The following is a 27,219-nucleotide window of genomic DNA, read 5'->3' on the forward strand; positions in this document are numbered from 1 at the left end:
CACCCAAACTAGGATGAATAACGAGCCGAAAGCTTGACGATCCAAGAGCCACCAACAAACTAAATAGGATGACTACAAAGCAAGAAAACTGAAAAGTCCAAGCGACACTGAACATACCCCTACCAAGGGCCGCTATATATTGTTCCCTACCGCACTATTAGTACAGCGCAAAGGACAGAGAGAGAGTCGAGAAAAAAAATGACTGAACGAAAGATGGCAAAAGTAGAGACGGAGCCGCCTTGAAACAAACAAACAAAAAATCTGCAATGAATCTACCATTCCTGCAGATATCCTAGACCCTTGCCAACCTAGCAACAGATTGGAAGTATGTAAAGGCTGTCAGTGAGAAAGTACCTGATCACTTGAAGCTAAAGAGGTAAAAATAAGAGTGCAGTTAAATAAATCAGCCTAGAATAAAATACCATGCAGGAGAAGAAGGTACCTAAATTCCTGCTGCAAACTAGACTGAAGGTCCCAATCAACTGCCAGCCGCTGCAGTTAGACAATATGAAGAAAACATATCTCAGAGCGCAATTCAAATGAGAGAGAAAGAATCGTCTGTAGCTGATCACCTGAGACTCTTGTCGTAGACCCCAATTAGTGGAAACGGGAATAAAACAACAGTAGACACTTGTCAGTACCTTTTATCTGTTAGATACATATAGGAGTCCATAAACCACTACACAGTTCCAGGAATAACATGCAGAGAATGTTTGTACGTTTAGGAATCTAGCCAGGTGCTCATGGCCTGGGTTGGCCGTGGACAGAAAGCTGGGCTCGATGAAACCTTTGACCTTTTCCCAGTGTGGTATTACATATGTACTTATGTAGTAGACTATATATATACATATATTTTTTCCTCGATGTAGCCACCAAAAACTGTCCACTGTGTATATTCTCCAGGCATACCTGCAGGAAGGATGCTCAATCTCAACCACCAGACCCGTGTTGCACTATTGAGAATACAGAGGCCAACTGAGCTGAGGGAATACCATCCAAGATAAATATCCGGGTGCGAGAGGGCATGTATCCGTGCCACTGACGAATCTTTCCAGCAAGAGACTAAGCGAGGAATATGGGAGGTCAGAGCCAAACCAAAAGGTTCTAGAACTGGGACGTCCCATTAAGGTACCCTCCGCTGACAACGCCCAGAAGGAGAGAGTCTAGCACGGTGAAATCAAGGAGGAAAAACCCACACAAAAAAATACACATAAGGTTCTCTTATTTATTTATTTATTTCAATTATTCCAATGCCCCTGAAATTGACGGAGTGAAAAGTTGCCAAAGGAGACTACCGAGACTCCAAAGAGAATGCAGAAGAAATTCCTTCTTGGGAGCTAGAAAGAAAAATTGTACTCTGCAAAATAGAGGCAGGAAATGGCCAAAGGCCCAAGATCATCAAGAAAAAACATAAAGTGGGATGCTTGAACTTGACTAAACAAAGAGAGAAAAAACAGAGATATGAAATGAAATCTAATGAGATCACATGAAAGCTCAAAAGAGAGATCAAATGAGAGACCTGGCTACATTCACCACGTAACCTAGAGTCTGTCCGAAATGCACCACCCGTTGCTTGACGTGACAACTCTGCCAATAAGATTGTCTCTAATGAACCGGTCGTCTAGGAAAGGATGAAACGAGAAGCCTTGCTTCATGAGCGCCACTGCTACTACGACCATAACTTAAGTGAAAGCGCGCGGAGCCGCCGCTAGACCGAAGAGCAGGGCAAGAAAACTGGTAATGAGGACCTTCTCAACATCCTTGTATCATGGTCATCTCTCCTCCCATACTGAGATGTACTGAGATGTACCGAGATGAATGTGGTATTTGCCACCTGTATGGACCCCAACTGAGAACAGGATGGTGGGCTTGATGGAATCTTAGTCTTTCCCCGTATGACAAAACTCATGTACCGATAGCAAAAATGCACAGGAAGTGAAAAAAAAATATATATATATATGTGAAACGGACAAAAGTGGTGAAATTTTGTGCCACAGCCTTTCAGGTGAAGGCAATGGAAACAAGACTGTATGTGACTTTACTAAAGTTTGAGACAAGAACATAAGATCTCTAAGGAAGAGATAATGGATGATATGAACGAGCATACCGGACAAAAACCAGAATGTTTACAAACTGTTAATGCGGTATTGATAGAAAAAACTATAAATGACCTCATAAGTTCCGTAATTACCAGAAAACAGCCAAGATGAAAAAATGAGAGGTTCACGCCAGTTGGAAAAGTAGGGAAAATATGAATAAAGCATGCCCTCAAAGGCAGCTACAAAATTGGGCGCTTAGTAGCCCAGACTGTCCCTCAGGGAATACGAAAGAGCTATAGATCCCCATGGCCTCTGAACAATGCACCCTATGTCACAGAAAAAAATTTATTAAGTTTTTAAAACACTGTAGAATACTATAGCCATGGAGGGAAATACTTGAAAGGAAATAAGATATTATAGCAAGAATTGTAGAGCACCAATCATTGACTATTAGATTCTTATCCGCCATCATCTACTATGTTACCATTCTGAGGTAAATCCTGCTAACAGAAAAGGTGGTGGATTAGCACAGCAGCCTGTTGGCGAAGGTGGAGGAGACAATACTGTGTCTAAATTCAAGAAAGCTGGAGACAAGAATATAAGATCTCTAAGGAAGAGGAAGGGATAGTAGATGGTATGTATAGGCCTACTGGACCAAACCATAAAGTTTACCATCTGCCAATGCTGAACTGATAGCGAAGATAAAAAACCCCATTAGATGGTTTGAGAACCTTCCACTATCCTTAAGGGGGAAATATGCAAAATGAAAAAGTGACCTCATTGTCTAAGTGGTCATCTGTCCTGTAACTATCAGAAGAAAGCCAAAATTAAATATGAGAGGGTTCAAGACAGTTGGAAAAGAGGGAGGACATGAACCAAGCATTCCTGCAGCTGAGTGATTGGGAGCTTGATAGACAGGGCAGTCCCCCAGAGAATATGAGAGAGCTTATATATATTTTTTGGCATCGAAAAACAATCTACTCTATGCCTATAGATAAAAATTCTTAAATTCTGAAAAAAAAAACCACTGTATAACACTACAGCCAATGAGAGAAATGCTTAAAAGGAACAAACTCTGTGTATACAAAAATTAAAATCATAACCTTGTCAAAACTGACATTACAACCTTGCAGAATTTCCATAGACTCAAGGCAGAAAAAGAATAAGAAATATGGTAACCGCAACACTGGGAAACCAGAGAGAAAAATAATCCTGGAATATAGAGCAAGCAGCCTCAAACCATTTGTGCTAATGGAGTGCATAAATGCGTTCTTCTGTTCTCATTCGTATAATTCGTTGTATAATTCGTTGTAGATTTAAATTACGGAGTGCCACACATAACACCGAGCCCTGCGTGGAGCACTACACATAACACAGAGCACTGAGATCTGAAGGAGCAGGCTGCAATACAGAAAACAACTCTGGCGCTGACAAAAAAACATGCTGCAGCCTCTCCTGCATAATGGAGCTCTCTACATCCAAATAAAAACACTTCGCGTCGTGGGAAACAAACAAAATGGGCACCGCACTCGCAGAATTCGCGGGAGCGGCATCCGGAGGTGCACCTGACCCGTCCAGAACTGCTACAGCAGACCGCGACGGCGAGGAACTCTGGGCTGACAACTGAAGCCCCGAAGACGGCGAAAGAGAAGGTCCCGACACACCCCCCAGCGGTGTACAATATTTACAGGAGCTGGAAGAGGAGATCCCCCGACGCTGGCATACAGCGTAGCGTCTCAGCTTCTCGGACATGACGGTAATGCGCGTGCACGCGCGTACCCGATTCGCGCCAAAATCTTTTTTTTTTTTTTTTTTGAAGCCCTGTTCCGCCGAACAAACCGCTAAAATTAAAACTGACCAACAAAAACAGAAGGAAGAGCAATAACCAGCCAAGAAAACTCCTCCAAATTACTGCTGCCTCTTTTTTTTTTTTTTTTTTTTTTTTTAACAGCTAGATAATATAGACACCCAAAACAGCAACCAGAGCTGCCTGCTCGTTAAAGTAATGGGGAAAAACACAGAGCTGCCTGCTCGTGATTTAGCTTGCTCTTTAAAATGCTTATAAGTTTTAACTTTCTATAGTGGCTGCCTCTCCCAAAGACATACACCTTTCTAAACAAAGGGTAGTCCTTCCCAGCCACGTATGGGAGATGGGGAGGAAGGGGGGAGGGACTCGGGGACACCCGAGTTTAACACCCCCAGAGGCTGTAAAGAAAGGAAACAAGAAAGGTAAAGAAATCCCTGCCTGACCAGCGTCTAACAGAGAATTCCTAGGCACAGAAGAAGAGGTAGCATTATTAACCACTAAAAGATAAAGAGAGAGACTAATGGGCTCGCTTCCTACCTGCTGGGAGACTGAGAAAATACTGAGGCTAAGGTCACATGGCCAGGGCTCCTATTGGCTCTCTAGAGTCAGAGTTTTTTCTCAGTCTCCACCTGCTGGTAGGCGAGCACAACCCATCAGTCCAATCCTGGTCCGGTCCGGAGGGACGCTAAGGAATGGAAGGTTAAGTGACTTGCCCAGAGTCACAAGGACCTGCAGTTGGAACTGAACCCAGTTCCCCAGGTTCTCAGACTGCTGCACTAACTTCTAGGCTACTCCTCCACTTGTACCCCTGAAATATCTGGATTAGTTCTCACCATGGCAGCAAAAGGCTCCATGATCATGGCAAACAATTAGGGGGAGAAGGGGGCAGACCTGACAAGTACCCCTCTTCCAGGAAAATAATCACAAATTTCCACTGTTGACGCAATACTCAATCCAGGAAGGGCCAATGAACCTATCAAATGCCTTCTCGGTATTGAGTCTGAGAAGGGAAACCCTCTCTCCTGGACAAATACATTATGTCCACCATCTTTCTCACATTATCCATCACCTGGCACCGAGCCAGAAAGCCAAATGATCAGGATGAATCAATGTGGGAAAAAACAGGGATGAAATGATTTGCCAAGACTAGCTATAATTTTTACATTTGTATTGCGTATTGAAATAGGGTGATAGGAAGCACATTCATTCCCATCTTTGCCTGGTTTCGGGATCACTGCTATCCAAGCCTCCATCATTGATTTAGTATCAATGCCCATAAAGGCACCAAATCATTAGCAAAAGTTTTATAAAAAGGAATGGTAAGACCATAAAGACCTGGTGCTTTACCAGAGGACAACTGCTTAAGGGCCTTCAGAACTTCTTGCACAGTAATCTTTGCTTCCAATGCAGAGAGGTGAGCGGAAGACACAGAAGGAAGATCCACTGTGGCAAGATAAGAATCTATAGCCTCAGGGTGAATGGCTGGGTCCTCACACACCAACTTACCTTTTGCAAAAAATAACCTCTGGTCACCGCCTTAAGGGCATCCCAAACCATGACTAAGGATGGGCCAGAGTTCATATTAATATCCAAATAATCCTGTAACACAGAAATCTAGCCTTTACAAATCTCAGCGTCCTGTAGCAAAAGATCATTAAAGGACCTCTCTCCTATCCCTACCATCCTCCCGGAGCGCAGGGACAATGACCTACACTGGTGCGTGATCAGAGATAGTGATATGACCAATGAGGGATTCACAACCCACATTTGGCAAGATCTCGTCCAGAAAAACATAATCCAGTCTAGAATAAGAGCCATGTGTATGGGAGTAAAAAGTATGGTACCAGTATTAAGGGTGACCCAAGCGTCAGGCACCAAACAAGTCCAAACTCTCAACCAAATGGTACAATGTGCTCCAAGGTGTAGTAGGACAAATCCTGATAAACCATGATCCTGGCATCATTAAACAGAAGTTCGTGCACCTGGCGTGCCCTAGCCAGAACCCACTCTTTTTCAGCATAGTGGGCCTATTCTCCTGTACAGACCCAAGTGAGAGATGGGCCCGCTCCAGAGTCAATGGCACTGTATCCTTTTCAAGGCCTAAAGGTTGTTGACAAAGAGGCTCATTTTCAAAGCACTTAGACTTACAAAGGTCCATAGGTAATGCTTTGAAAATATGCCTCAAAGTGTATGCACTATAGTTGGAACATCTTCCGTGTGCCCTCACTCAGGGACACCATGGAACCTTATGTTTTTCCTCCTACCCCAATTCTTGAGGTTATCAATCTTGAAGAGAAGATTGTCGTACCAAGCCGCTAGCTGATTAACACACAACTAAAAATGTGAATAGGAGGTTCGCATGTTCCTCCTCTTTAGTCTTTAAGTTGGTCACGTGGCCACCTGAGGCCATCAAGCCATTCCAGGATCTCATCTCGTGTTGCTTTGATGTTATCACGAACCTCAGCAAGACTAAAGCACCAACTCTTAGGGAAGCCGTTTCTCCTTCCCAGTGTCGTGAACCGAATCCGCTACTGAAAGAGCTGAGTGAATCAGATTCCATTGCAGATGAGGGCCTTTAGCCACTGAGCGTCCAAGTGTCTTTTCCACCTCCTTATGGGCAAGAATGAGCAGACTTACTCATCTCTCTGAGTAGCAAAAGTGATATTCTGCCATCAATAGCTAAAGAATCACCCAATGGCTAAAATGCAGAGGGATTCAGGTGGGGTTCTGAAGCAGGAGTAAGAGTTAAGCCGACATTCAATACAATGAGGTCACTTTTTCTCCCCATTGCAGAAATATTTTTCTCTTTTGTCCTTTGGTGGTAAGGTCATGTACATCCAGTAGTGGTATAAAAATAAATACTAGGTATGGTTTTGCTTTGGATAAGGTAAGCTCATATTTAAATGTGATATAAAATTTACTGCACTGAGTCAGTGGCGTTCCTAGGGGGGCTGACACCCGGAGCGGATTGCCGATGCGCCCCACCTCCCGGGTGCAGCACCCCCCGGAACAGCGCGACGCCCCCCCTCCGGCGAAAGACCCCCCCCGGGTGCACGCCGCTGGGGGGGGGGGGTGCCGCGTGCCTGCCGGCTCTTCGTTTTCATGCTCCCTCTGCCCCGGAACAGGAAGTAACCTGTTCCGGAGCAAAGGGAGCATGAAAACGAAGAGCTCACAGGCGCGCGGCGTGCACCCGGGGCGGACCGCCCCCACCGCCCCACCGCCCTTGGTACGCCACTGCACTGAGTATGTTACTGTCTACCTAGCCAATCCATTTGTCTCAAGTTGGAAATTCAAATGGTTTTGTTGACTAGTATGGACTTAAAACATATCTTATTTTCTGTGTGAATAGCGTCATGTGCATAAAACTCCACTTAGAGACACAACTGCTCAACCTTTGAAAATTCACCCCATGTGTGTAAGCGCTCTTACCTCCTTCACAACCCTTAGAGCTTTCTGTGCAGTTTCAAGATCTGATTCAAGTTGTTGTCTCCAGGATCTTTCTTCTAACAATCTGCTATCAAGAATTTCAATATTTTCCTGACTGTTTTTCAACATCTGTGCAAAAGAGTATTCTGCATTAGATGTGCAGGCAGAGCGAACACACACAGAGGGAAAATTTTCAAAACATTTTAAGCAGGTAAGATGCCCTGACTAAAAACTGCTCTCTCAAAATACAACTAAAAGAATATATGGGCATCACAGCACACGGCTTTTAGCCATATTAAAGGGGACATATGAGTGCCATTATGCAGGGGAGAGAAATAGCGTATGCACATAAGATTTCCAAACATAAATGCTCTATTGAGCCCATTTGGCCACCCCAACAGTGGGTGTAAATTATACAGACGTTTTTGACCGGCTCATTTTTAAAAACCACATTGTTCCCTCCTTTGAGAGATGGTGCAATATACAAAGGCTAAAAAAACCCACATTACTCTACACATAACCCAGGCAATTGAAAATTGCTCTCTCTCTCTCGCTCTCTCTTTGTTGGGTCAACTTTCGGTTTCCCTGCAAAGATTGTGGATTTTATACCAATGGGCTTGCAAATTCATTTTCAAAGGGAAATGCTGAAAACAGTTATTCTTGGAAAACTCAACAATATACAAAACTCTCAAGAAAGTAAGGCAAAATCCAAAAAATACTTTCAAAAAAATCATATAGTGGATGTTGATGACAGAGAAATACATACATATAAAAAACAATAATTTGTATAAATTGTTGGGTCCTCAGTGTGGGATTTCAGAAGTGGGAAATAGAGACAGCGCTGTTCCCTAACTTAGAGCTAAATGGAATTAATGTTCACAAACTGGCTGAAACTTCACACCATCATCGGACGCAACTGTGTGTGAAAGAAGTGCACCCAAAAATAATAAACAGTGCCTGTCAGTCAATTTTTCAGAATACATAGGATCTGCAACACAGATTTTCAATATAAGAGGCAAGCTAAAACTAACTGAGACATCCTATATAATAATTCTCACCTCCAATGTTCTAAAGTAGCTGCCTGTGTCTGTGGCTCCTGGAGTTGCTGAGCTAGGTTCCGTAGCCAAGCTGACATCACTCACAGCTGATTCCCAGGCAGGGGGAGGAGTAGGGAAACACATGGAGCAAGTTGCTCCGCGTGTTTCCCTACTCCTCCCCCTGCCTGGGAATCAGCTGTGAGTGCGCCGCTCAAACACCCTTCCGCGCATCACCCAAGCCCCCCCCCCCCCGGCACATCAACACCCTCGCCACCTGCAGCTGCCACTGGTAACACTGTCCGGCCGCTGCTGCTTCTCCTGTTAAGCAGCAGTGGCCGCTACAAAAAGAAAAAAAGTCATAAATGTTTTTAAACCTGAAACGCGGCACCGTAGACAGCCATCAGGCATTGGCTGTCGGCTCTGCAGCCGCTCCTCCTCTCGCCTCCACGTCACTGCCCCTGGAGTAAGACCCCGGAGGAGCGCAGCAACGTCAGAGGCGAGAGGAGGAGCGGCTGCAGAGCCAACAGCCAATGCCTGATGGCTGTCTACGGTGCCGCGTTTCAGGTTTAAAAACATTTATGACTTTTTTTTCTTTTTTTGGCAGCCGCTGTTGCTCAACAGGAGAAGCAGCAGCGGCCGGACAGCGCTACCAGTGGCAGCTGTGGGTGGCGAGGGGGTTTGATGCGCCGGGGGGGGGGGGGGGGGGGGGGGCACACACTCACTCAATCTCACATACACTCTCTGACACACTCTCTATCACACTCTCTCTCTCTGTCACACACGCACAGTCTCACACACAAAGACACTCTGTCTCTCACACACACACTGTCTCTCTCTCTCTGACACACACACTCCATCTCTCACACACACACTCTCTCTCTCTCTCTCTCTCAAACATACACACTGAGGAAAACCTTGCTAGCGCCCGTTTCATTTCTGTCAGAAACGGGCCTTTTTTACTAGTTTTTCAAACAAGGTTATCCTCCTTCTGTGGCGAAGCAAGCTTCTTTAAGAGCACATTATGCCCAGGCAGAACTGTTATTGCAAGATCAAACGCAGACTCCTATGGATAAACAGATTTGCGTTCTTTCTTTTTCAGGCAGAGTAGTGGCCAGTATTCGCAAGCATTGGCCGATACTGACACTACATGAGCTATTTCGTTCTGGACCATGTATTGCCTACTCAAGACCTAGAAATTTGGCTACTTAGTACACAATTCAAATAGAATTGATTTTTTTTGTTTCCCATGAAGATGGACACCACTGTCCTTGTGGGAATTGTAATATGTGTTAACTCTCTCTAGGTTGTGCGCAATGGACGAATCCGATCACCAAAAAAGTTTGTTATTGAACAAGTTGGTGCATTTCTTGAGGGACAAAAAACAAAAGTGCTTAATATATCGGGAACAATATTGGATTTTTGAATAAAAGGCAGGTGAACCCTTGGGGATGAACGATTGTATAGAATGGAATACTATTTTGTAATGTTATTCGGTATCCATAAAGTTTTTGCTAAATGTCTCTTCCAGTTCCCCTTTTTTGTTTTAACAGCGGTGTCTTAGAAGTTTTGATCAGTTGTCATTTTGTGGAGAACTGTGGTTCCAGACAAGTTATCTAGGGGGTGTTTGATGTCGGGTTCCTGATAAAGGAGAAATCTCTGAAATGGAGCTTTGCAGAACCCAACTGGATTCATCCTACTATTAAGATAAGTTTTTTTACTCGATTGAGACCTGTTTGATTTTGAACTGAGATTTCTCATGGACATACACTATTGTGAATTGTTTGAGGATTGCTTTAACTAGTTACTGCAAGTTTTGACACTACCTGTTTATAGTCTATGTCGATTACAGAAAAATTAATTTTTTTACATACGTATATTTTTTTCACTGTTATGCACTGTTTATTATTTTTGGGTGCACTTATTTCACACACAGTTGTGAACACTGATTGCATTTGACTGTAGTTAGGGAAGAATGCTGTCTCTATTTCCCACTTCTGAAATCACACACTGAGGACCCAACAATTTATACAAATTGTTTTTTATATGTATGTATTTCTCTGTTTTCCACATCCACTATATGATTTCTTTTAAGTATTTTTTTGGATTTTGCATACTTTGAAAACTGGCAGTAAGCAGAGGAAATGCACATACTTTGCAATAAAAGGCACATGAATGTATACGCAATACTGTTTGTTGTTTTTACCAAAATGTTTAGAATTATTACTCATTTCCCACCTGTTGTAAATCTTCTGCCTTCAAGTCAGGACTTGTTTCTTGATCAAAAAAGCACAATTCTTCTTCTTTGCTTCTTTGCATCTCAGATAGTTCAGCTTCTAATTTACTTATCTTAACAAAAGTAGATTATATTTAAAAAAGATTCATTTACAGATAGCAAAACAGAAGAAAAAAAAACCCCGACCTTCACAGGAATCGCTGATAATAAAAGAAGCACAGCGAAGATGACAATGAATGCACAGAGAGTCAAAAATGGTGCTGGTCAAACTTTAATCCACATAAGGTACAACTCCACCATCATAATCAGAAATTAACAAGCGTACCCAATCGATTAAGCTACAGCCCAGATAAGTGCAAAACATTTTGCTGTTTGTAAAACAGTTATGCTCAAACACAACTGCAGCTAACAGCATTACATTTACTAAGTGGAGGTTTTCAGACTTTCGAGGAGCCTGCACCATATCCTACTACAGCAGAAAATCGTCTGCAAGGGATATGAGGCAGTCTGTCATTCACGTGAATATAAACAGGGCATGAATGCAGAGCATCTGAAGTCTTTCCTCCAGTAAGAAGAAAAGAGAGAGAATTTATCTTGCTAGCAGTGTATATTGAATGTACTTTCATTAGCAAGTCCCATATGCAGAATTAATATACAGAAAATTGTAAAGGATGTATTTTTCAAATTCCAACTAGTAAGATGTTTAAAGAGTTTATTAACTCTACAAAATTTGGTTTGTTGCTTGGAATTCAAAATCTCAGCTTAATGCTTTACAAATTGCACAAAAGTTTATTGCAAGAGTATTGGTTGGTGCCAATATGTTTAAGCATATATCACCAGTCTTGAAAAGCTTACATTGGCTGCCTATCAAGTTAAAAATGTTGTATCTGGTATTTAAGATCATAATGGATCAGGTACCAAAAGTGTTAGCAGCAGAGTTACATGTCAGAACAATCGTTTTAGATGTGCCAAGATCGGACGAGGATAGATCGATCATTTTTTAATGCAGCAGGCCCTAAAATATGGAACTTACCTATGAAGCTAAGAAAAATTCAGGAAGTAAAACAGTTTAAATGAGAACTAAAGACTTATTTTTTTCACACAAGTGTATGGCGAGACAGCAGACCTGAAAAAAAGTTGGTAGACGCAACTAGATCGAAGCCTTGGCCATGTTGAAAGTTTGCAGGTATTTTTAAATTGCGTTTGTTTCAAGATTTTATGTACGTACATTTTGTAAACCGCTGAGAACATTTGGACTGTGCAGTATACAAGATTTTACTAAAATAAAATAAAATAGACCATGTTATCCACAGAGAGAAAAGCAGGAAAAAAAGTGAAGTGGCTTTGTGGACAGACAGAAGGAAATGTTAAACAACAAATCCTGAGGCTCACCTTTCTCTTGAGTCCTTCAGTCTCACATTCAAAAAGTTGATTTTCTTCTTTTCTTTGGTTCTGAGTTTCTCCCAGGACGGATTCTAGCTCCTCGTTCCTTTCAACTAGCTCCTCATACTCATGCTCCAGTTTTTTAAACTTGTGCAGAAGCTCTTTGTTTCTGCATTCTTTATCTTCAATCTCCTGCTGACACCTGAGACCAAAGCATTTTTAGCTTAAACCCTCAACAACTGTGGATGTTCTGATCAGAGCCATTACAGGGCTCTTCTGTAGAGTCTATCTTTGAATAATCATAAATGAGACATATTACATATACAGCTGTTTAGCAGTTCATAAAACCAAAAAAGACAAACTGTGATCGAATTTTTAGACACGACAAAAAGATTCATTTGTGCAGTAAAGGATCATTTTCAAAAGGGATTTTCCACAGGTAAGGAGAAATTAGATCTTACCTGCTAATTTTCTTTCCTTTAGTCTGTGGGTTTGCAGGTGGAGATAGAGAGTACAGAATTATGCCGTGCTTTAATAGAATCCTGTGCTGCCAAGACAATTCAGTATTGTCTGGGCAGCGCTAATGCAAAAACATTTGCTGAACAAGAGAAACAGGAAGTTAGCAAAAATAAAAACTGTAATGATATAGAGAAACAAAAAAGGGCAGGTAGCAGGACTTGTCTGGTGCTACTAACAGAAAAACAAATAGCAAGTAAGATCTAAATTTCTCATTCTGTGCCATGCGTACCAAACAAGTCCAAGGCTTGCAGGATGTGGGGGAAAAAAAAAGCAGCTGCTCAAAATGGGAGGGGATCAGTTGCCCCTGTTCCGAGAACTGAGGCACCAAAGGTGGCTTCCTCGCTAGCTGCCACATTCAAGCGATAGTGCTTCGCAAAAGTATGTAGAGAGGACAGTGTTGGTGCTTTACACATTTCTGAAGGCGACACTAACTTACAGAACAGGTGAAGGAACAGTGGAGGAGTGGCCTAGTGGTTAGGGTGGTGGACTCTGGTTCTGGGGAACTGAGGAACTGAGTTCGATTCCCACTTCAGGCACAGGCAGCTCCTTGTGACTCTGGGCAAGTCACTTAACCCTCCATTGCCCCATGTAAGCCACATTGAGCCTGCCATGAGTGGGAAAGCGCAGGGTACAAATGTAACAAAAATAAAATAGATACTATTGGAGATTCTACATGGAATGTTGCTACTATTGGAGATTCTACACGGAATGTTGCTACTATTGGAGATTCTACACGGAATGTTGCTACTATTGGAGATTCTACATGGAATGTTGCTATTCCACTAGCAACATTCCATGTAGAAGGCTGCGCAGGCTTCTGTTTCTGTGAGTCTGACGTCCTGCACGTGCAGGACGTCAGACTCACAGAAGCAGAAGCCTGCGCGGCCACATTGGTGATCTGCAAGGGCCGACTTCTTGTGGAATAGCAACATTCCATGTAGAATCTCAAATAGTAGCAACAGTGGAGGAGTGGCCTAGTGGTTAGGGTGGTGGACTTTGGTCCTGGGGAACTGAGGAACTGAGTTTGATTCCCACTTCAGGCACAGGCAGCTCCTTGTGACTCTGGGCAAGTCACTTAACCCTCCATTGCCCCATGTAAGCCACATTGAGCCTGCCATGAGTGGGAAAGCGCGGGGTACAAATGTAACAAAACAAAAAAAAAAGCAAAAAATAAGGTTGGGACTTTGGAAGGCCTTTCATTTCTTTCTATCCACAGGTACAAACAGCTCCTAAACTTGAAGTATGACACAGAAACATTGTGCCCCTAAAGCTGTGGCTCTCATTACATCTGCCTCTGTCCAGACTGAATGCTTGTCCCAAGGCAAGATTCTGATTTCATGCGATAAATGCATGTACAATGAATCCCTCATGAAAGACTAGGGGGCGTGCGATTAAACTACAGTGTAGTAAATTTAAAACAAATCGGAGAAAAATTTTCTTCACCCAACGTGTAATTAAACTCTGGAATTCATTGCCGGAAAATGTGGTGAAGGCGGTTAGCTTAGCAGAGTTTAAAAAGGGGTTGGACGGTTTCCTAAAAGACAAGTCCATAAACCACTACTAAACGGACTTGGAAAAATCCAAAATCCCAGGAATAACATGTATAGAATGTTTGTACGTTTGGGAAGCTTGCCAGGTGCCCTTGGCCTGGATTGGCCGCTGTCGTGGACAAGATGCTGGGCTCGATGGACCCTTGGTCTTTTCCCAGTGTGGCATTACTTATGTACTTACAAGAATTAAGAGAGGAGGTGGCAAGACAAAGAAACATCTGTGACAAGCAGAAATTCATCCAGAAGACGCATGTTGAAACATTAGGGATCTCCAGCAAAGGAACAGAAGATCTTGAGCAGAAAGAGGACAGCTGGACACAGGTCACCAGATCCTGCAAAATCAACCCCCCAATTCCATCATTTGTAGAACTGAAGAATCGGTTCACAGCCCTGGAGGCAGAAGAAACAAAAACATCTCAGAGAACAGGAGGAAACAACGATCAAAAATCCCAAAGCCACCAGATCGGTGGCTGATAAGAAGCAAGAGGTAGTGGTGGTTGGTGAGTCTCTTCTGTGGGGTACTGAGGCGCCCATCTGCTGACCAGACATAATGTCTAGGGAGGTGTGCTGTCTTCCTGGTGCCAAGATTCGATATGTAGTGGAAAGATTGCCTAGACTCATCAAGCCTACTGACCACTATCTTGTGCTGCTCATCCATGCTGGCACAAATGACACTGCTAGGTATACTACTGAACATATCAAATATGACTTCATGGCTCTGGGTCAGAAGGTGAAGCACCTAGGTGCACAGGCAGTGTTCTCATCGATCCTTCCTGTTGAAGGTAAAGGCCAAATGAGGGAAGCTTGCATCCTGGAGCTAATTGTGTGGTTGGTACCAACACAAGCACTTCGGATTCCTGGACCATGGGATGATTTCTCCAAGAGCTACTGAACAGTGATGTGTCCAAGAAAGGGACGAAGTGTCTTCAGTACCAGACTGGCTAATGCACTAAAGAGGGCTTTAAACTGAATTTGCTGGGGATGGGTGAGAAAAGCTTCATAGACATTAATAACTCTCAGGAAGGTGAGCCATTCAATACCCTTATAGAAAGGTGGGGGGGGGGGGGGAAGAGTAACATCTGGAGAGCCTTGTATGCCAATGCCCATAGTATGGGAAACAAACGTCCAGATCTAGAGGCTGCAATGATAGAAGCCAACTTGGTTTTAGTGGTGGTCACGGAGACGTGGTTCATGCAGAACTAGTTATACCTGGCTATAATCTATTCAGGAAGGACAAGGTAGGAAAAAAAGGGTGGAGGAGTGGCATTATATGTTAAGAATTAAAGTGATAGAACTGCAGGACATACGGTGTAAGGAAGAAACATTGTGGGTTAAACTGGCGAGAGGAAAAGGAAAATATATTTACTTTGGTGTAATATACAGGTCAACTTCAGTCAAAAAAATTGGACGGAGACTTAATTGAAGACATCCATAAGATAGCTAGGAAAGGGTAAGTACTACTGATGGGTGATTTTAATATGTACATAAGTACATAAGTACATAAGTAGTGCCATACTGGGAAAGACCAAAGGTCCATCTAGCCCAGCATCCTGTCACCGACAGTGGCCAATCCAGGTCAAGGGCACCTGGCACGCTCCCCAAACGTAAAAACATTCCAGACAAGTTATACCTAAAAATGAGGAATTTTTCCAGTCCATTTAATAGCGGTCTATGGACTTGTCCTTTAGGAATCTATCTAACCCCTTTTTAAACTCCGTCAAGCTAACCGCCCGTACCACGTTCTCCGGCAATGAATTCCAGAGTCTAATTACACGTTGGGTGAAGAAAAATTTTCTCCGATTCGTTTTAAATTTACCACACTGTAGCTTCAACTCATGCCCTCTAGTCCTAGTATTTTTGGATAGCGTGAACAGTCGCTTCACATCCACCCGATCCATTCCACTCATTATTTTATACACTTCTATCATATCTCCCCTCAGCCGTCTCTTCTCCAAGCTGAAAAGCCCTAGCCTTCTCAGCCTCTCTTCATAGGAAAGTCGTCCCATCCCCACTATCATTTTCGTCGCCCTTCGCTGTACCTTTTCCAATTCTACTATATCTTTTTTGAGATACGGAGACCAGTACTGAACACAATACTCCAGGTGCGGTCGCACCATGGAGCGATACAACGGCATTATAACATCCGCACACCTGGACTCCATACCCTTCTTAATAACACCCAACATTCTATTCGCTTTCCTAGCCGCAGCAGCACACTGAGCAGAAGGTTTCAGCGTATCATCGACGACGACACCCAGATCCCTTTCTTGATCCGTAACTCCTAACGCGGAACCTTGCAAGACGTAGCTATAATTCGGGTTCCTCTTACCCACATGCATCACTTTGCACTTGTCAACATTGAACTTCATCTGCCACTTGCACGCCCATTCTCCCAGTCTCGCAAGGTCCTCCTGTAATCGTTCACATTCCTCCTGCGACTTGACGACCCTGAATAATTTTGTGTCATCGGCGAATTTAATTACCTCACTAGTTATTCCCATCTCTAGGTCATTTATAAATACATTAAAAAGCAACGGACCCAGCACAGACCCCTGCGGGACCCCACTAACTACCCTCCTCCACTGAGAATACTGGCCACGCAATCCTACTCTCTGCTTCCTATCTTTCAACCAGTTCTTAATCCATAATAATACCCTACCTCCGATTCCATGACTCTGCAATTTCTTCAGGAGTCTTTCGTGCGGCACTTTGTCAAACGCCTTCTGAAAATCCAGATATACAATATCAACCGGCTCCCCATTGTCCACATGTTTGCTTACCCCCTCAAAAAAATGCATTAGATTGGTGAGGCAAGACTTCCCTTCACTAAATCCGTGCTGACTTTGTCTCATCAGTCCATGTTTTTGTATATGCTCTGCAATTTTATTCTTAATAATAGCCTCCACCATCTTGCCCGGCACCGACGTCAGACTCACCGGTCTATAATTTCCCGGATCTCCTCTGGAACCTTTCTTAAAAATCGGAGTAACATTGGCTACCCTCCAGTCTTCCGGTATTACACTCGATTTTAGGGACTGAATGTTGATTGGAGTGTCCCTACTGCAGAGTTGTCTAGAAGCAAAGAGATATTGGATTCTCTACAGGAAGAATTGATTCAGCAGTGGGTAACCAAACCGACGCGGGATGGAGATATTCTAGACCTAGTGCTTACAAACGGGGACAACGTTTCTGATGTTACGGTGGGAGATCATTTGGCATCCAGTGATCAACGAATGGTGTGGTTCAATATTAAGACAAAGGAGAAGAGGGCTATTTCAAGATTGAAGGTCCTAGATTTCAAAAGAACTAACTTTGCCAAGATGGAGGAATTTCTCAAGAAAGAGTAGGCTGAATGGGAACAGCTGAAGGAAATAGATCAGCAGTGGGCAAAACTGAGAGAAGCCATTTTAAAGGAGACAAACCTTTATGTTAGAAAATTACAAAAAAGTAACAGAAAAAGACCGCTCTGGTTCTCAAATGTAGTTGCTGAAAAGCTAAGGGAAAAAAGGTAGCCTTCGTACGTTACAAGACAACTCAGAAAGAGGAAGACAGGCAAAAAGATCTGGAAAAGCTAAGAGAAGCAAAGAGGCAAATGGTGGAAGAGGCAGCCAATACGGTAAAATTGGGCGACAAGACATTTTGATGAGTAAGTGACAGGAGGAAGTGCCATAATAGAATTATCAGGATCAAAGCTGAGGGGAAGGAATATGTAGAACCCGATAAGGATAAAGCTGAACTGCTTAACAATTACTTCCGTTCTGTGTTCATGGATGAAAGGCAGGGGTAGGACTGCAGAAAACAAACAATAATGGGGACGGATGGATGGTAGACCAGGACTGATTCTCAGAAGACTCTGTTTGTGAGGAGCTAGCTAAACTAAAAGTAGACAAAGCGATGGGGCCTGATGGAATACATCCGAGGGTACTCGAGGAACTAGGAGATGTCCTTGCGGCTCTGCTGTCTGACCTTTTCAATGCTTCCTTAGTGTCTGGAGTGGTCCCGGAGGACCGGAGAAGGTCAGATGTGCTCCCTCTGTACAAGCGGAAGTAAGGAGGAGGTTGGGAATTACAGACCTGTCAGTCTGACCTCTGTGGTGAGTAAACTAATGGAAATGCTTCTAAAGCGGAGGATCATGAGGTTTCTCGAACCAAATAGACTGCAGGACCCAAGGCAGCATGTTTTCACGAGAGGCAGGTCCTATCAGACGAATCTGGTAGATCTCTTTGACTGGGTGACCAAACAGTTGGACATGGGAGGGGCGCTAGATGTGGTGTACTTGGATTTTAACAAAGCTTTTGACACGGTTCCGCACAGATGACTGATTAATAAACTGAATGCCCTCTGTATGGGACCTAAAGTGACTGACTGGGTTAAAAACTGGTTAAATGGGAGGAGACAGAGGGTAGTGGTAAATGGAGCTTGCTCTGAGGAAAGGGATTTTATTAGTGGTGTACCGCAGGGATTGGTCCTCAGGCTGGCTCTTTTTAACATCTTTTGTGAGTGATATTGTGGAAGGGCTGTCTGGTAAGGTTTGTCTCTTTGCGGATGATACCAAACTCTGCAATAGCATGGACACCCCGGAGGGTGTGGATGACACGAGGAAAGATCTAGCGAAGACTGAAGAATGGTCTGATAATTGGCAACTAAGATTTAATGCTAAGAAATGCAGGGTTCTGCACTTGGGTCACAAGAATCCAAGGACACAGTACAATATCGGGGGTGAAATGCTTCTGTGTATGAAAGAAGAGTTGGGGGGTGACTGTCTGATGAACTTAAGGTGGCCAAACAGGTAGAAAAGGTGACGATCAAAGCCAGACGGATGCTTGGGTGTATAAGGAGAGGTGTGACCAATGGTTAAAAGAGGTGATAGTGCTTTTGTACAAGTCTCTGGTGAGGTCCCATTTAGAGTACTGCATGCAATTCTGGTGACCACACCTACGGAAAGATTTAAACAGAACGGAGTCGGTCCAGAGGGCAGCTACTAAATTGGTAGGCGGTCTCTGTCATAAAACATAGGGACAAGCTCATGAACCTCAACATGAATATGCTGGAAGGCAGGAGAGAGGGGATATAATAGAGACTTTTAAATACCTCAGCGGCATCAATGTACAGGAGATGAGCTTTCTTCAAATGAAGGAAATCTCTGGAATGAGAGGGCATAGGAAAAAGGGGAAATATGCTTAGGAGGAATCTAAGAAAATACTCCTTCATGGAAAGGGTGGTGAATGCGTGGAACAGCCTTCCAGTGGAGGTCGTGGAGACAAGAGCAGCGTCAGAATTTTTAAAAGTGTGAGACAGTCATGTGGGATCCCTTAGGAAAAGAAGGAGTTAGGGGTACTGAGGAAGGGCAGACTGAATGGGCCATTTGGCTCTTATCTGCCGTGGACAGGATGCTGGGCTCGATGGACCCTTGGTCTTTTCCCAGTGTGGCATTACTTATGTACTTATGTTTCTTCTATTATGCTTTGCCTAAGAGTGTGCTCTCATTCCAATTGTTTACCCACCAAAATATATGAAGAAATATCTTTAACTAACAAACAATGATAGCTTTTTTTTTTGTTGTTACATTTGTACCCCACGCTTTCCCACTCATGGCAGGCTCAATGCGGCTTACATGGGGCAATGGAGGGTTAAGTGACTTGCCCAGAGTCACAAGGAGCTGCCTGTGCCTGAAGTGGGAATCAAACTCAGTTCCTCAGTTCCCCAGGACCAAGGTCCACCACCCTAACCACTAGGCCACTCCTCCACTGTTGCTACTATTTGAGATTCTACATGGAATGTTGCTATTCCACTAGCAACATTCCATGTAGAAGTCGGCCCTTGCAGATCACCAATGTGGCCGCGCAGGCTTCTACATGGAATGTTGGTAGTGGAATAGCAACATTCCATGTAGAATCTCAAATAGTAGCAACATTCCATGTAGAATCTCCAATAGTATCTATTTTATTTTTGTTACATTTGTACCCTGTGCTTTCCCACTCATGGCAGGCTCAATGCGGCTTACATGGGGCAATGGAGGGTTAAGTGACTTGCCCAGAGTCACAAGGAGCTGCCTGTGCCTGAAGTGGGAATCCAACTCAGTTCCTCAGTTCCCCAGGACCAGAGTCCACCACCCTAACCACTAGGCCACTCCTCCACTGTTGCTACTATTTGAGATTCTACATGGAATGTTGCTATTCCACCAATGTGGCCGCGCAGGCTTCTGCTTCTGTGAGTCTGACGTGACGTACGTGCAGGACGTCAGACTCACAGAAACAGAAGCCTGCGCAGCCTTCTACATGGAATGTTGCTAGTGGAATAGCAACATTCCATGTAGAATCTCCAATAGTAGCAACATTCCATGTAGAATCTCCAATAGTATCTATTTTATCTTTGTTACATTTGTACCCTGCGCTTTGCCACTCATGGCAGGCTCAATGCAGCTTACATGGGGCAATGGAGGGTTAAGTGACTTGCCCAGAGTCACAAGGAGCTGCCTGTGCCTGAAGTGGGAATCCAACTCAGTTCCTCAGGACCAAAGTCCACCACCCTAACCACTAGGCCACTCCACCACTACATCACATTTCTTAGTCTTACCAAAGACAAACAAACAATCTACAGGACCTACAGAAATTGTTGGCAATTTCTAAGTAACACATGAGAGGTCTTTTGACATCACAGCTTTATTAATTCTTGACATATCACCTAATCTACAATAGATCAAAGTGGTTTATAATATTATAACACAACAGAATAGAAAAAAAAGTCAGTAGAAAAGTACAAAGTATGTTCAGCAAATGCACACACATCCCGTCCTAAGATCCCAACACTGCAGCCCCAAAAGATTTTATAAACAAATGGGTTTTCAACAAGGATTTAAATTTTTTTTTTATAAGACACTTCAGCTTGAATAGAGAGAAGTTGATTCCAGAGAACTGGAGGGAGCTGCATAGATCCCAGACAAGCCATGGGAGTGGTGGGCATATAGATTAGGCAGTATATCAAGAATTAATAACAGTACTCAAGAGTGCACAGAAATTCTCGCCCAACAGGGTGAACAAAGCTCTTACCAACAGACATCCTTGGAGACAGCCCCAACTCTCCTTTCAGTCACTGCTCTTCTGTCAGCAGAGAAGGCATAAGAAGAAATGCAGAGCCTCTAGGACTTGACACCACCAGGTATACTCCCAAAGGACCAACTACACTGCAATATCGGCAGCTCTTCTCCACAGAAATTCACCAGTCCTACCCCCTAACTTCTGATAAACAAGTCACCAACCCAGTTTAGAAGTAAAAAATGAAATCCAAACCAGGAGCTGCACAACCACCATCTTCCTCCTGCTGGAGATGGAATACTGAACTGTCCGAGCTGGACAGGGTTCTATTAAGGCACAGCACAATTCTGTACTTTCCATCGCCACCTGCTGGTAGATGGATGCAAACCCACAAGTCCTGGACTTGTCTGGTACGCATAACAAGGAAAGAGGTGTTTATTTGCAGAAAAGGGTCATTTGCAAATCATCCTCTCTTATCCAAATACAACCTGCACAGTACATAGCAAAGATAGTACTGCCTCTCTTCCCTATGTGGAAAACTGAAGACGGGGATGGGGTAGACTGGCAAAATTAAGCCAGGATTCCAAGAGGTTATACCTGCAGCTGGACTTCTAAATCCTCTGGAGTGTTGTCTTCTATGGAATTACTAATAAAAGTGCTGACATTGCTAGCAGAATCAAAAGAGCACCAGTATACCTTTTGTGAAGTGTTTCATCGCTTTGCAGATTCCCTAGTTGATCTGAGTCGGCCACATTTCTACTAGACTTTTCTTCAATATCACTTTTACTGTGTTCACCCTGTAGTAAGACATAATATATTCTAATTTAGGTGAGAAGGCCAGTGAGAGAAACACTCAGACACCTTATATTAGTAGAGAAATAAGGGGTGCATCTTATACGATACCAGTTGTTTAGACAGGGTATATACAGAGGTGTAGCTAGGGGGGGTGTCGCAAGGGGAGCGACTGCTCCCCCAAACGGACTTCCGATGGTGCAAGCGCCTATTTTTCACACGTGATTTCTAGGTCAATGGGGCCATACTCCCAGGGGTCCCATAGTTCCTAGAAAGCATTCAGACCCAACACACAAACCACCAGGATTCTTAGTCAGTCCAGACAAGCAGAGGCAATAAATTAAAAATGTTTATGGTCATGAAAAATTAGAACAATGAACAGAAAAGGTGTAAACAGCACAATCAGTAACATAACTAAATATGGATCAATTATAAAACATCTGTTTACTCTCTAAATATACCAAGGGAGATCAGGACATATAGCTGCTCACAGATTATCAAACATAACTGTTCACAGGGCCTCAGCAAAGAGATCTTTCTCTCTTTTCTCCCTGGCAAAGACTGGAGGGTAAAAAAAGCCAGTACATCCTAGATGAATTGAGCTCCAGAGCCCAGTGCTGCGTACATCTAGTAGCGCTATAGAAATGATAAGTAGTAGTAGTAGTAGAACAACAACAACAAGTTTTCAAAAGTATATTGCATCTTTACTTCCAATCTGTGCCAGACTAAAGAAAAAACATTCATTACTCTGTAACAGCTTTAAAGTAAGGAAACACCACCTGCTGGCCAATAGCAGAAATACACTTCAACAATTAAGGTAGTTTTACAGGCTTAAAAACTGTTTTATCACATTAACCATGTCACAAATTAATGTTCAGTTTCCCTTTGCATTCTTTTCCAAACCAACAGAATGTTGGAAAGGAATTATATACAAGGGGCCAGAATGTCTGAGTGGGGCAAAACACGCCCCAAATTTAATGGAACAGGATCAAATTTTGTGTGGGAGATAAAGTGGGGAAAAGTTTGAAAATGGGCCAGATTGGACTCAAGATTCCAGATAAATACCATCCCCCCCCCCCAAAAAAAAAAAAAAAATGCCCCAATGCATTTCTATGGGCCAAATAGTTTTGGTAGCTGTAGCATAGAAACACTAATAGATTGAACATAATGGTCAGGAAACTTATCTTTTCAAACTACCTCTACAGGCCACAGATATGCAGATCCAACACAGACAGACATGTGCACACAAACAGAGGTTGGAAATAAGTCCATAAGGAATGCTCTACATGCTTTTCTTTCTATGTATTTTCTCAAAAGAGCATAAGAATAGCCATACTGGGTCAGACCAACGGTCCATCTAGCCCAGTATCCTGCTTCCAACAGTAACCAAGCCTATCACAAGTACCTGGCAGAAACCCAATCAGTAGTAAAATTCCATGCTTCAAATCCCTCTTCCAGAGCTGCCAGGTTCCTATCCTTGCTAAGTTAGCTCTTAAGCTATTCAGATGTGCATTTTAACTTTCTTTGTTGTAAATGTTTGTGCAACACCTAGTGATTGAACACTATAGCTTTGCTAATGGTTGCTATGTATGGTAACACCTAGTGAAAACAGTCAGTAGTAAACTGCATGGTTCAATGTGCACAGCCTAGTCATTGAACAGCACATCAATACCTGTTGCTTTAAGGATGCTGTGTCCCATGATTAAACTGTAAAATCTTTTTTGATATCTGTTGACAGTAACTAAGAATGATATTATCACGTTTGGTTTCATTTTATTTCATTGCGTTCAAGATCTGCACAATTGTACACAAAATCATTCATGCAGATGCCCCAATCTACATGCTAAACCTAGTGGACCTACCGCCCAGAAACGCCACAAGATCATCTCGCAAATTTCTTAACCTGCACTACCCCAGCTGCAAACGACTGAAGTGCATCAGCATGCCACTACCTTCTCGTACATGAGCATGCAGTTATGGAATGCATTACCCGTAGACTTGAAAGCAATCAACGAAACAACTATCTTTCGAAAATTGCTGAAAACATTCCTCTTCAACAAGGCCTACAATGAGCACCCACAACCTCATTAACTCACCTCACCAACCCTCTCAACTATGAAAGCTTACCTTACACAGCTATCCAATTCACTCCCCCCCTTCTTCCCTCTTCCTTTCTTGATCGCTACACACTACTAACTGTATCTGATATCCTGATATGACAATGTCAACAAATCTATGTAAGCCACATTGAGCCTGCAAATAGGTGGGGGAATGTGGGATACAAATGCAATAACACAAATAAATAAATAAATAAATTTCCATTCAAACAGCCCTGCTCCTGTCCCCTCCAAGTTAGAGATGACATAAACACCAGTGCACTCACAGAACAGCTGGAAAGAATCCATGAGCCATTGCTCTGCATGCTTGCCCAATTTCTTTCCTTCTGAACTATAAACAATGGCAGAGAAATTAGCAATTTTTTGGAACAGAATACCTGCTCATTATCTTCTCCAGCGTCATTTACTGTTGAAGATAAAGCTCCTTGCTCTCCTTTCTTCTGATGGTCATCTAGTTCCTTTTTCAGCTTTTCAATCTGAAAGAACAAGCAATTTAGTACAGCCACTGAAGTACAACTATCTGTAGCAGCCTCTACATTTCATCTCATAAAAGCAGAGGCATGCACGATTTATATAACCACAATTAAGCAACATAAAACGTAGGGGGCAGAAATGGATCCGATTTCCTATCAAATTCTAGCAACAGTGGATCAAGGAAATAAACATTAAAAAGGGGTGAAAATGGGGGATCCATGGGATTGAAGATGGCATCAGTTGCAGTCTCTGTTTGAGCAGCTCTGTTTTTCTTTCCTCAATGCCTAAGAGAGCTTGGAGGAGAGGAGGCCTTCCTCCTTCACTCCTAAAGCAATCCTCCACTTTGATGGACCAGCATTTGAGCTGCCCTTCTACCTCAGTGAATATTAGTTAAGTTTCTCCGGCTTGTTTGACTCTGAAGTCGATTGACTCAGCGTCTTCATTTGGAAGGGATACCTGTAGCCCTGAATCACAGCAGCTTAAATTGACGACTTTGACTAGATGAGGCAGAAATCGCCAGTTCAATACCCCTGCAGGAGATAATTCCTTCTGGAGGTGTTTAGGGAAGGGAATTTGAAACATCTACAGCTGTGTAAGTCACACCATGGGAAGAATCCATCCAGGTACAGAAGCCGCCCGAATTGGGCGACGCTGAGAGCGCTGTGGCATCTGTTGTGAAACAGCCAGCAGACAAGATCGAATCTATTGTTCCTATGCTTTCTGCTTCTTTTACCCTACAAAGACCTAAGGTATTTTCATTAGACGCTATCTAGCAGCCTATACAAATGATGGGTTTAACCCTTCTCAAATGCATCTTTTGCAAGTTGTGTTACACCGTATACAGAATTTGTGTGATGTATGATACATATTGAATGCACATTTATAGGAAGATCTGAGTCAGCAGTGTGCAATCATGTTTGGTTTATGCCAGACTCCTGATGTAGGCCATACAACCAAAACACGGCCGTATCGAGTCTACTTAGATGTGAATAAAGATCACTGCACGAGATCGGTGACTATTTTCCTTCTTGATTACCTTTTCTTTTAAAAGTGCCTCAGCGGTCAATTCCATCTATTATAAAGATCTACTATCTACCTGTGGCTAAGGACAGCAGGGCTGCTGAGACTTTGGAAGGACAAGAAATGGATCTGCTCGATGTTTCTGCTTTAATAGAACATTCCGATTTAGAAACTTTGGTTACTGGAATATTGCTGGTTCAATTAGTTCTGCAGGCAGACCAGGTATGGTTGCTTCGTATGGTTTGTTTGTTTTTTTAGAAACCGTCATGGTGCCTTTTTTTTTTTTTTAATAAGGATGCTCCTGGATGTCTCCAAGGAGACCCCAAAGAAGGAGACGACCATTTCTGATCTATCGCCCTCAGGTTTTGAAGTCGGAAGCATTGTTTTATTTAGAGTTCCCAGTAGATGAATTGTTAAAGATAAGGAGGCCAATTTTCAGACAGCGGGAGTTAGACTGGCTAACTCCCACAGTCAGTGCTGAGACCGGATATTAGATGCTGGGCAGTTTCCAGTGACCGACATTGAATATCCGGTTTATTTTTGGCCACTTTAAAGATAACCGGCAAAGTCAATATTCAGACTTAGCCAATTATCTTGAAACCGACCGAAGATATTCTACGATTTCACTCAGCCAAATATGACTACTAAACTCACTTTAAAAATCTGCAGATAGCCAGTTATATTGCGCGATAGCCGGGGATATTCAGCAGGGGATAGCTGGTTATCTCCCGCTGAATATCAGCAGATAGCCGCTTAAGAAGTAGTTAACCGGTAAGAAGCTGTTGCTGGTCATCCCTCTCCTTATGCAGCCAAGCATCCTTCTGGCTTTGACCGTTGCTTTTTCTACCTGTTTCGAGACATTAAGGTCATCAGGCACAATCACCCCCAAAACCCGCTGTTCTTTCATACACAGCCGTTCACTTCCTATATTGTACTGCTCCCCTGGATTCTTGTAACCCAAGTGCATGACCCTGCATTTCTTAGCATTAAATCTTAGTTGACAATCATTGCACCACTCTTCAAGCTTCGCCAGATCCTTCCTCATCCCATTCACACCCTCCAGGGTGTCCACCCTATTAGAGAGTTTGGTATCATCCGCAAAGAGACAAACCTTACCAGACAGCCCTTCCACAATATCAATCACGAAAATGTTTAAAAGAGCCGGTACGAGGACCGACCCCCTGTGGTTCACCACTGATTTCATCCTTTTCCTCAGAGCAAGCTCCATTTACCACTACTCTCTGTCTCCTTCCATTTAACCAATTTTTAACCCAGTCAGTCAATTTAGGTCCCATACAGAGGGAACTCAGTTTATTTATCAGTCGCCTGTGCGGAACCGTGTCAAAGGCTTTGCTAAAATCCAAGTACATCACATCTAGCGCACCTCATGAGACCAACTGTTTGGTCAACCAGTCAAAATCAATCAGGTTTGTCCGACACGACCTGCCTCTAGTGAAGCCATGCTGCCTCGGGTCCTGCAGTCCGCTCGATTTGAGAAACCTCACAATCATCCGCTTTAGAAGCGTTTCCATTAGTTTGCTCACCACCGAGGTTAGACTGAAAGCTTTATAATTTCTAACCTCCTCCTTAACTTCTGATCTTGTGTGGAGGGGCCACATCTGCCCTTTTCCAGTCCTCCGGGACCACTCCAGACTCTAAAGAAGAAATAAAGATGTCAGAGAGAGGAGCCACCAGAACCTCTCGGAGTTCTCTGAGCACCTTCAGATATAGCCCATCAGGCCCCATCACTTTGTCTACTTTTAGTTTAGCTAGCTCCTCACAAACACA

The 27,219-nt window shown here is 43.3% G+C and overlaps 1 protein-coding gene across 8 annotated transcripts in view; it reads right to left on the reverse strand.

The window, feature by feature from the left end:
• Window positions 1-27,219, reverse strand: part of CCDC30 (coiled-coil domain containing 30) — a 115,274-nt gene that overhangs the window by 50,559 nt on the left and 37,496 nt on the right. For 7 of the 8 annotated variants that reach the window (XM_030185572.1, XM_030185568.1, XM_030185569.1 and 4 more), the window contains 5 exons: window positions 24,315-24,413; window positions 21,725-21,825; window positions 11,935-12,127; window positions 10,545-10,655; window positions 7,276-7,401 (listed from right to left, as the gene is read on the reverse strand). In XM_030185572.1, coding sequence (XP_030041432.1) covers window positions 7,276-7,401; window positions 10,545-10,655; window positions 11,935-12,127; window positions 21,725-21,825; window positions 24,315-24,413 — 630 coding nt within the window. The remainder of the gene's footprint in view (window positions 1-7,275; window positions 7,402-10,544; window positions 10,656-11,934; window positions 12,128-21,724; window positions 21,826-24,314; window positions 24,414-27,219) is intronic. The other variant, XM_030185570.1, reaches the window with a different exon arrangement.

This window comes from Microcaecilia unicolor, chromosome 13 (genome assembly GCF_901765095.1).
Source record: "Microcaecilia unicolor chromosome 13, aMicUni1.1, whole genome shotgun sequence".
In the NCBI taxonomy this organism is placed as follows: domain Eukaryota; kingdom Metazoa; phylum Chordata; class Amphibia; order Gymnophiona; family Siphonopidae; genus Microcaecilia; species Microcaecilia unicolor.